Here is an 11,618-nt window from a genome sequence, read left to right on the forward strand (position 1 = left end):
ATTTTTTTAAAGGAGTTTTTAGTATTAGTAGTAGTTGTAGTAATATTTGCATTATGTTTTGTATTAATCCATTTTAACTTAAGTTTGCATTTTCTTAATTGTCAAATTGTATATGAATTTGCTCTATGATGTGCTCAAACTATATGAATTGAATGTTTGGATGCTCATCTTTATTAGAATGCTAAAGCATTTATTTTCTTGTCTTATAATTGTGCATATAATTGAGATAACTTATGGCATACATTGATTGTGAAATAGTTTGGTGTGATTACATTGAGTTAGTCCTTGTTCAGTTTAAAAGTATGACTGGATTGTTAGATAATTGAGTTTTGTGAGTTTGAGTGTATAGAGTTGTGAGGAAAGTAGATATTGCCATGAAATTGATTTTTGCTAATACAATCACATAAGTAGTTAGATAGGATAAATGCAATTGTTTTGGATTTTTGTGTTTAAGCTACTTAGCTAAATAATTCTTTGTGAGTTATTTTTTATTCAATAGTCTAGTTATCATCTCTTATATTGCTTTAAGGATTGAAGTGATATATAGAATCATGCCATGTTATCTTAACTTTTGTAATTGCAAGTGAAACTATTTTTTGTTACATGATTAGGATTGATTAAACAATCATTTGCTTTTGAGTTATTCTGACAAGGGTGACCTGGGTTTTTCTTGGTTAATAGTTTTATCTTTAATGAGGACATGAAAAAGTTTAAATTTTGGGGTATTTAGATAAAAGAGATACATCATAAGGTAATCTAGATGTAGGAGACTACCTATAAGAAACCTTATTGAGACATTGCTTAGATAAAGTCGCCTTATAAAGAGACTAGGTTCCATTTGAAGCAATTAATGTTACAAGTTGCCATCGAAAGTCAAATGTGGATAAAGTGTTAGTCAATGTAGGGGCAATTGTTAATATCTTGCCAAAGCCATGTTAAAGAGATTAAATTTTGGAGAGCAAGATTTGGTGAAGAATAACATCATGCTGACAAATTTTAGTGGGAGGTCGTCGACCTCACTAAGAATTTTAGTGGATACTGTCTATTTCCTTTCTTTGTCCAGGTTCTTGAGTACTGTAACTTTGTTTGTTTGTTTCCTTGTTAGTCTTTGTTTTTTGTCTGTTGATTCGGTGTAACTTCCCTGATGTCCTTTAATCTATTCCCTGATTTGCGTCTTGATTTTGCCCAGGAGTGCAAAAGACTAAGTGCGGTCTATTTTGATGAGTCAATATTTTATTGATTTCACTTGGTTTATTGTGCTAGAATTAATCAGGGAATTGTGCTTAATTGTCCGGTATTTTTCCGTTTCTGCTAATTGTGCTTAATTTGACCAGAAATTCTAATTTTAATTAATTTGAATTCTCTGAGCTAATTAATTGCATTATTTATTGTAGGAAAATTTTGGACATACATTTTGGGACATCAGGAAGGACACCAAATAAATTAAAGACTCTCCACTTGGACATTTCAAATTTAATTATATTGTAACTTAATAGTATAGAATGTTTTTAATTAAACTTGTGTACATTTGGGTCAATGTTGACAAAAATATGATAGACCCAATTAGTAAATGAACACATGGCCTAGGGTTTTTCTTTTGGGTGGACCCCACCCTTTTTTTGGAGACACCTCACGGTCTTGGAGGATAGCAGCCGTCACACTTAGTGGGGGTATTTTATTTTTGCTGGAACGTTGGACTCTCTGGGCTGGAACATTATTTTTTGGATAGCATTTTTCTTTGAACAATGTTTTCGGTAATGGGTATTGGGTGAAATGAAGAAGCATTATTCCCTTCCTTTTGTGCAGCACTGCATCAGACGTTATCACGGTGCATTTCTTTTCATTTTCATTTCTTTTCTTTGAATGGAAGAGCAAGGTGTGTTGTCTTGTCCATGGGTCCACTCATCTTTATATCATTTCTTTTTATTTTCATAAGAAGGAAGAGAGTACACAATATCATTGCTTGTCAATCTTGCTTTCATTTAGTAAAGGGTTGTCCCATCAAGTAGGTGTACGTGTTTGGTAGTTGATTTTGAGAGAATAGTTTCATTCAATTTCTTGGAGAGAGGCACGATAGTTCAATTAGCTTCTGGGGATCATTCAATTTCAATTTCCTTTGGAAAGGGCCCGCTAGAACAATGGTTGCTTTTATTTTATTTTCATTTGCTTTCAATATGGTGTGCACACGGTAATGGCAATGTCCAGAGGAGAAAGAATTCATTCCATCTTGCTTTTAGAAGTTAAAAAGAAACCGTTACTTGTTTCTCTTGGGAATGCACATGATTTTTATTGAGAAAAAGAAACCATTTTCTTTCTTTTGGAAGCCACGGCCAAGTGGATTTTATTTATGGTCATTTGCTATTTCAATTTCTTTGGTAGATACACTTAGATCACGATTAAGAGTAGAAAAAGTTCATGTTTTTTATTTATCTTGTTTTAAAATATTTTACATAGTATGTTGAGTTGTTTTCCATCCTTTTAAATTAATGTTGCATTTTAATAATTTTAACTGTGCTAGATATATGTTTGTTACAGTGTTAGGTTTAGTATTTTCTTTTACTTTAATGTTGTCTAGTATTTTTGGTAGTGATAATTTAACTGCAATGTTAGCTAAGGTTGGCGGGTTGGTTGTTAATAAAATTACTTTGTTTCCATGAGACTTCTGCACTTTAATTGCCATGATGCTACTCTGATTTTGCTCAATATTTAATCTGTTTTGTGCATGCGATTAGGTATACGCTTAGTTGATTAGACTGTATGGTACATGACTGATTGGATTTGAGCATTGCCTTCGCTTAGTTTGCAATTCTGAAGACCGAATTAGCTTTCGCTTAGTTGGGTGATTCGTGTTAGATTTGGATTAGAGTAGTGTGTACTTGTCGCTAATATATGATTGAAAGCATAGTAATTGAGTTAATGACCAACTATTTTTATTTGTATTTGATTTAGTTTTTACATTTATGTTCTTTTCATTTTTGTTTGCATCTCTGTTTTAATTTATTTTTTCCGCATTTCAACAACCCCCCACTTCGTGTCTGACCTAATTCTCGAACCACATTTGGTCCTTGAGAGACGACCTAGGAGTCACTTCGTAGTCTATACTGCATTCTTTATGCACATTAAATTTGCATAGGGTGTGACACCCATCAAGGCGTTTCCTTTGACAACTCATCATAAGATGAACATCTAAACGTGATATAGACGATCAAAGGGACTATATTGATTATGCTGACCCAACAGATCAACCTTTAAGAAGTTTGGTTATCACAAACCATTTACTTTTGAGACAATCACAAATTTCAACGTGAAGAAGTGTCATACACCATGAGTTATCAAAGTGAATCTTGAGGAGGGATTCATATTGAGAGAAAAGGAGGAGGTCAACTTCAAAATGGCTTAAAGAGGTGGTTAGTAAGGAACAATCGTCTTTCTTAACCAAATTGGAATCTTACATTGGAGAGGATAACTTCAAAAATGACCAAAAAAGTTCAAGTAGTAGTAGGTTAAATAATAATATAGTTATGAATATATCAAATGACTTGATGGAGTCAAGAAATAATTTAGATGTGGGAGTAAGTAAGAACATGTTGGATTTGTACTTATGATAATAACCCATCAGAGTTTGAAAAGTTAGTATCTTGAAGTGCAGGTTGAGTCACAAGGTCCACCTTGAAGAGATTAATTTGGGGGAAGAGAAAAATAAAGGGCCAAAGTTCATCAGCAAATTCCTAATCGTAGAAATGAAAGAAAGGACTAAAGTTTAATCAGCAAGCATGAAGGAATTTGAACAAGTGATTAAGACAAAATCAACAACATAAAAAACTGACTCTAAAGTAGAAAATGATCAATTTAATCCTTATCATATGATTGATTAAATAAGCTTTTAAAAGGAAGACATAATAACTCATAATTGAAGATTAAAGAAAAAAAAAATGACTTAAGAATATTCGCATAATTGAAGATTGAAGAAAAAAACACAAATGACAAGATGTCCATTGTGAAAAGTTTGACAAAAGACAAGATGTTTTCATGAAGCAATCCTAAATAGTAAAAGCAAGGAAAAAATTGTAAATTATGTAAGGGTATTATTGTAGTAAAAAATGTAAGTTCTAGGTGTGTTTCTTCTTCAACAATGTCTAATGCATCCATTCTTTTAGAACTTATTTAGAGACATATTCTTTGTCTTTTGTTTATTCCTGACAGTTTTCTAATGCTTCATGTTGTTAACTGGTCTATATTGGAGTTCATTATTCAAGATTTACTTGTGTTTTGTTAACAACTTGTGCTTGATATAATATCATCTTCTATTGGTATATAATACTTGCTTCACACTAGATAACTTGTATTGGACAAACCAACATTGTGTTGCTTGTTATAATAAAAAAACTTAAATGTTAATAACAAGACTTATCGTATTAAGACTTGTGTATGATAAAGTCATGACTTCTCTTTTCCTTAAGAAGAAAATCTCCAATGCATACTTACTCGGTATCTTTAGTGAATACTCATAAATAATAAATATATGTATTTTACTTATCCACTAGTTGGTAGAATGGATATGAGCATCATAATAACCCATTTATAAATTCTTGTTATCCATTATTAATAATTTTTATTTGGATTTTCTTAAGTTAAGTGATAAAAGAAAGCTAATGTGACAAAAGAAATATTAATAATTGAATAATTGTTCAAATGTAATTTTATAAATGCATGTTTTCTATATAACAAGTGAAATTGAAGTTAGTTTTAAAAAGTTAAATTTTTTTAATGTACAGTTTTTAATGCAAGTTTTTTTATTCATTTTTTAAAACGGTTAAATTTATTTGTAATAATATTTGTTATTTTTAGAATATGCTTTAAGACTAACTTTTTACTTATAAAAATTATTCTTAAATAATTTTATTAAATTTTTGAAAAAAATAATTACATTTTTTAGAAGTCCTACATGAATTAGAGATAAGAACAATTTAGAGTATATATGTGGGTGCAAACCTCACCCTACAAGCTAGTTTTATAAAGTTGAGTTAGACTTAAAGTCAATTTCTTAACATAGTATTAGAGCTTTGGGTTAGAGTGTATTCTAGTAAGATTTGTGTTTGTTAGGCATATCATTCCACTTGCTATCGGGCTCTTATCCCATTCATTAATGTATAGTCTCACGCACAATTTGACGTGAGGAGGGTGTGTTAAAAGTTCCACATCGACTACATATAAGACCAACTTAAAGTATATATGTGAAATAAAATATCTCTCACATATTATTTATCTAAGTAGTCATTGAACAAAAACATTAAATATATTTATAATTTCTATACTTGGACACGAAATTGAAATTCATTCTTGTCTCAAACTTTGATATATTTAGATTTCTAATCTTTAAAAGTGAATGATATAGTCCTAGTAACTCAACAACAATTTTATTTTACATTTTAGACTATCATTTAAACTAGAACATGTCAAATAAATAAAAAAACTAAAATATTAACATGAAACACCGTTTCATACGTTAAAAAAATTTAATACATTAAAATTTTAAAAACTATATCTATTCATTTTTAAACTTTGAGATCAAACTATATCAATATTTCTTTTAAAAAAAATCAAATTTCATATTAAAGTTTAGAGATTAAAGTATATTTATGAAGAAACTAATAGATAGGACAAGTAATAGCTAGCTACAATATGCACCCGTAAACCTTTGTCATCACGTGCCTTTCACCTACTTGAAATAAAGTATCTCTAGAAGTAGTATCGTCAAAATGGGTTGAAACCCGTGATAAGCCACACGGATTTGAGTTGGGTTGGATTGGAAAAAAATGTGAAAATTTTGATACGAGCTAATTTTGACTCGGCTCACCCGGGTTGAATCCATGGGGAGCTGGGTTGGCTCACCAACCCACCTATTTTTTTTTTATTGAAATCAAATTAATTATTCAAATCTTTTTTTTTATTGAAATCCAAAAGTTCCCCCCTGCTATATATTTTTGTTAACGGCTATATATAATTTCTTGGTCAAACAGTTGTGTATGTTTCATTAAATTAAGTTGGCAAAATTTTATGTTGGGTAACTTAGAATATATAACAATAGAGTTTTTTTGTTTCATTTTCTTTTATATCAATTGGTCCAATTATTATGTTTCAAATTGATCGATCAAAGTAACATGTTATAAGAATCTCAGAAGAAGAGGATAAAAAAAAGTTAAGTGAGCCAATGAGCCAATCCGTTTAACCCACCAACTCGTATTGGGTTGAGTTCAAATTTTTTCGACTCGCTAATAAATGAGTCAGGTTGGATTGACTCACTAGATAACCAATCCGTGATGAATCAGGTTAGGTCAGGTCGGGTTATCCGTTTTGACAACTCTATCTAGAAAGAATGTTGGAATATGATATTTTGACACCCTTCAAAATTTATATTATCAACTATTTTCATTAATTTTTATTTAATCATTTAATTTATATTTTAATTAAATAGCTTAATTAAATGTTTTATTATTATATAGAGTTATTAAATCAATATAAGAGAAAATGCGGATTGTGAAAGTAATTTTTCACCGCATAAATATTTAAAATTTGATTAAACTTTTTAATTAATATTGTAAAATTTAAATTGTTCACATTTTATACGTAAGAATTACATTAACATGATTATTCAGTTTTATGTAATATATTAATTTAAAATTAAATTGATAATTTTTTTTTTTGAAAACAAGTCACCACTAGGATACGCTATAACTTAAAGGTCTCCTACTATTACTGCTCTGTAAATAGATATTTTTATGTACCTATACAACAATAATAAACTATAAATGTCCAAGTAGTATATTCAAAGCGACAAAAGAAATAGGCAACTGAGGTTATAGATTGGTTTGGCAAAAGTAAAAAAGGTGATGGACAACGGTGCTAATGGTGGCTAAACCACATTACAAGAAGTGATTAAACCTTTACTCCCCTTTTTGTAAGTTATGCTTGTGCTGCATATATTTTAATGTTTGAAGCAGAACAGCAGAAATAAATCAATAATATCCCTGCCTTTTATCATCTTTCGTTGATCATATAGGTCACCATTTTATCTTTCCATTGCTTCGGGTCCTGGTTCAGGTCCAGATATTTTTCATAGAAGGTGACTTCTTGGTTTGATTTCACCAACAAGGCAGAAGAGCTTCTAGTTCCATAAGGTCCCTAACCATAAAACGAGTTTTTAGTTTAAGCATGAAAAAGCAGGGTTAAACAGATAAATCGAAAGTGGAATGAATGTGTTGGTTACCGATGCAAATTCTGTTTCAACAAATATAGCACTCAAAGGATGTTCTCGTTCACGAGGCTGAACCCCAGGTAGCATCCACTCTTCATCTTTCACTCTGTTTGTCATTAGTTTCTCAACCATTTCTTTGATGGGAAAATCACTTTCACCATATTCCTCAATAAATTCTTCGAAACTTTGGCGCATCCGTTCAGCCTGAAAAGGTTGTGTCAAAGTTGCTGTTATTGCTTGCATACATGTCTCTTTCAGAAGAAATGTAAAATTTTAGAATTAAACTACAGCAATCCCTTTTCAATTTTGTCAAATTAGCAATTTTTTTCCCTTTTACATTAAAAGAACAATTGTGTACGCTTAATACAATATATATATATATATATATATATATATATATATATACAATATATATATATATATATATATATATATATATATATATATATATATATATAATACATATATATAAACCATCTTTATATTGCAAAAGAAGGCCTAAAATATCCTTTGAAAACCATTTTTTATATAGAGATATTAAACGAATTATTGTATTTTCTACGTAAGACCTTTTTTCTTTTAATTTACTTATCAGGGTGGGTTGGTTGCTACAAATTGCTGCATATGCAATCATCATTATATCATTCTCAGTATGAAATAAATGATATGACAGGAATAGCTACAAGGGCAATAAAACAACAGGACTAAGTCGATATCAAATGAACCAACCTAAATAGAAACGAAAAATAATCTGGAAACAATAACAGGGTTGTTCTGTTACCTTTGCCCAAGGAGCATCCAGCGATGCATTAGCCAACACGTGAATTCCCGGGGTCACTAGAGAAAAAGAAGGGTTATCTCGGTCTGGTCTATTGAACACATAAACCATGGTGGAGGTGCAAATATCGGCCACCACAAGGTTAAACCCATTGTATTGATGTGCCTCTCTCACAACTTGCTCTGCAAACTCCTGGGGACTCTTATTGCTCTGTTGCATTTTATTCACACGTTATGATTAAACCAGTGCAACATCACCCTGCATAGTAACAAAAGAGAAACGAAAAAGAAGCATGACAAATAACAATAGTAGATAAGCTAGTTTAATTTTCTGTTCAGTTAGCTATTCTACATTTCTATTCAACAAATCATTTTTTTCATCACGAAAGACTTTAAGACTAACTTGTTGGGTTTTTAGCTTGGGAGATTCATCACGTCGAAGAGATTCAGCACCAATTAACCATTGACATTTCATAAAAGAAAGCTTAAGTACTACTTTCAACCTAAAACCTTAAGTCAATCTAAAACCTTAAGACAAAAAGTGGGTAGGTCTCCAAAACCTTAAAGCAAAAAGTGTATGGATCTTCTTTTTTACATATTGCTCTTCATGCTCATTTCCACTTTGTCAGGTAGACTTTCAATACAACAAATTTTAGTAATACAAGATTCATCCACTCACGTCTTCAATCCAGCAACATTCACCGCATCAGTTTGTTGTGATTTCACGAGAGGAAAAACCAAAAATATTCGACACCAATAAGCTATAAACATTCTATATAAGAAAGACTAGAGACATTTTCAACCAAAAACCAATAAGTGTGTGGAATTCCCATACAATACGTCAAACCCATTTATCATCAATGTGGGACCAAATTGGAATCCTAAACAACTCACCCTCACATAACAGTACTATAAAGTGACAGCTTAAGATTATAAATTTATGGAAGGTCCCCATAGGCTCTGGTTTCAAGAATTTAATCCTAACACTACCTCACATCCTACTTCTAAAGTGACAACTGCCCCCACTATAAAATATTTGGCCTTATCTTTCAGAAAATCGTTTGCCTTTATTCAATGAAGATACTGTTTTAGTGAAAGCTAGTTAAAGGGAGAAACAGACGGTGTGAGATACGAGCGTTTACCTGAAGGAAACGAAGGGGCAATTCCCCTCTACTTTTGGGGTGTGGAAGGGTCCCAACTTCCCTAAAATTAGTGAGAAACGCGATCCTGCCATTTCTCGTCGAACCCAACCACGTTCCACCGCCGAGCCCATCCTTACCACCCAAAATCGTTTCCTCCCCCCACCACCATGCCAAGGGGTATGTCGGGCTATCAGGTTTCAGCACTCAGACCAATAAATAAAAAATTCCATTTTTGTCTGAAACTCAAAGAATCACATCCGAAAACGATAGCAAGAAGTAGGTTAGGTACTCACCGAGAATAAATCTGGTCCCTGTTGCTTAAGATTAAGAAAGGGTACTTGGGATGAGCCTGCCACATGAACACAGAGATACACATCTTTGGTGGTATGCTCCCCTTCGCGTTGGGTAACTAACCAATTTCCTTTTCAAAGAAATAAATCGCTAAATTTTATTTATTTTTAATCTGATTAAATTCCAAAATATATTAAATTGCAATAATTACATGGTGCTCGATGAAAATAGTAATATAAAAAAAGTAAATTCAAATTAAAAAAGCATTGGAATTTTCAAAATCCAGTAGCTCCAATCTATATTCAATAAAATAAATTTGATTTATGCTTTATACTCATTTTAATACGATAAATTAAATTTAGATTTTCTTTTTCAATCTAATTTAAATTAAACAAAATATAAATTAAATTTAGCTTGTTAATTAAAATAAATAAAGTGAAATGAATATAGTATATCTAAATATTAAATTATATATATATATATATATATATATATATATATATATTAAATTTGACTTATTTAAGTCAATTTTTCGGTTAAATTTAATTCAGGTTGATTTTTAGTTAAATTAGTTTAGGTTGATTTTTGACTAAAGCTGGATTGACTTAATTGATTTTTGGCTTGACCAACTTTTGGTCGACGTGACTTGATTTAATCTTTGATTAGGATGAGTCGAGCAATCTTCGAACGTGGTTAATTTGGTTTACATTCATACATGACCTTAAATTGGTGCTGATTTAACTAGACCTCTTATCGGGTCGAATTTCGGCCTAGGTCAACTTGTATCGATGTTTAGGCTAAAATGACTTAATTTAATTCTTTGGCTCGGACATTCGTTTCAACTGACTCGACTTAATTTTTTGGCTCTAAATCAACTTGGCTTGAATTTCAGCCTAGACACACTCAACTTTACTTAGGCTTATTGGGTTCAACATTGTTTTGTGACAACTTGGCTCAATATTCGCTTAGACAGACTTTTATTCTTGGACTTAGGTTGACTTAATTCAACCTGATCCTCAATTACCTTAACTGGACTTAAACATACCTTGATTTTAGATTTTTAAAATTTAAAAAATATTCAATCTAAATTCAATTAAGTAAACTAAATTTAAAATTCAAAAATATAAATTTAAATTTGAAATAAATCTATTTAAATAACTTAAAATTCTATGAATTAAACCTTAGATTTTTTTTCCACCATTATAAAAATTATAATTAAATCTTACTTTAAAAAATACAATTTTTTTTTCGATGTATCACTTTTTTTTTTTCTAAATAATTAGTTATCAAGATAGAACCTCGAACATTGGACTTCCTTTATTGGTACCTTTATGTAGTTAGTCTTAAACCCCTTGTAAGAAGTATTGAAGAAGTTAAACAGATCCTTCTCGAAGATGAGAGAAACCCATGACTTGTTGGGATGCGGCCAAGTATGAAGAAGTAAAGGAAAAATGTTGGTGTGGGAATTAGGTCCAAGGCCTTGTAGACGACAACCAACGCTTGCATGAAGGCCCACCTGTTCGGGTGTAATTGGATAAAAGCCACTTTCCTTGAAAACGCCCATCTAAAACTCAAAAAAGGGCAATCGAACGGACATGTCAGAAATATCGTTGTATATGCGTAGAAAAAGTCTAGCGTGTACCCTTCCTTCCCGTGGCATGCCCGTTCTTCCTCTTGCAAACGACGAGCGACACCGAAACCAAAGATAGTAAAGGAGGAAACATAGTTTCTGACCTTGTGGGGGACCCAACCATACCTTAAAACGAGCGACACCGAAACCAAAGACTCTGTCCATTCCCCAACAACATTCACTCCCACGGTGGGCGTCAAAATATTTTGGTTTAAGTAGTCGAGGTTAAGTCTACTTCTCAAAATGATCTCTAAACTCCAAGCTTGGGTCAAAGTTTTTCCTTCACTTCATGCTAGATGTCATTCGATCGAACCGGGGTGCTACCTGATGCTACAGTCAGTGAATTCCCAATAGTGTTAGAAAAAAATGTGCAATCAATGTAATCAACTACCTGAATACCATAAATTTGTATGTATAGACTTTGAGATGAACTTTTGATTAACATTTATCTAATTATAACTCAAACAATAATTGTCTAACTTAGTATTAATATAATTATTCTTAATACTAAGTCTGTCCATAA

At 31.5% G+C, this 11,618-nt stretch overlaps 1 protein-coding gene across 1 annotated transcript; it reads right to left on the bottom strand.

The window, feature by feature from the left end:
• Positions 1 to 6,732: 6,732 nt before the first annotated feature.
• Positions 6,733 to 9,609, bottom strand: LOC106766972 (transport and Golgi organization 2 homolog). The gene is made up of 5 exons (XM_014651775.2): positions 9,468 to 9,609; positions 9,175 to 9,361; positions 8,037 to 8,243; positions 7,268 to 7,459; positions 6,733 to 7,182 (listed from the first exon to the last, which is right to left on the bottom strand). Exons 1-5 carry the CDS (start codon positions 9,548 to 9,550, stop codon positions 7,039 to 7,041), a joined length of 813 nt encoding a protein of 270 aa, XP_014507261.1. The 5' UTR covers positions 9,551 to 9,609; the 3' UTR covers positions 6,733 to 7,038.
• Between the last annotated feature and the right edge of the window lie 2,009 nt (positions 9,610 to 11,618).

This window comes from Vigna radiata, chromosome 7 (assembly GCF_000741045.1).
Source record: "Vigna radiata var. radiata cultivar VC1973A chromosome 7, Vradiata_ver6, whole genome shotgun sequence".
Taxonomy (NCBI): Eukaryota; Viridiplantae; Streptophyta; class Magnoliopsida; order Fabales; family Fabaceae; genus Vigna; species Vigna radiata.

Bases quoted from the DNA above. Each gene is read 5' to 3' on its own strand.
- LOC106766972 (XM_014651775.2), bottom strand. From the start codon at position 9,550: ATGTGTATCTCTGTGTTCATGTGGCAGGCTCATCCCAAGTACCCTTTC. The intron at 8,244-9,174 runs GTAAACGCTCGT...AAAATGCAACAG, and splicing joins TGCCCCTTCGTTTCCTTCAG to AGCAATAAGAGTCCCCAGGA. The intron at 7,460-8,036 runs GTAACAGAACAA...CAACCTTTTCAG, and splicing joins TGGATGCTCCTTGGGCAAAG to GCTGAACGGATGCGCCAAAG.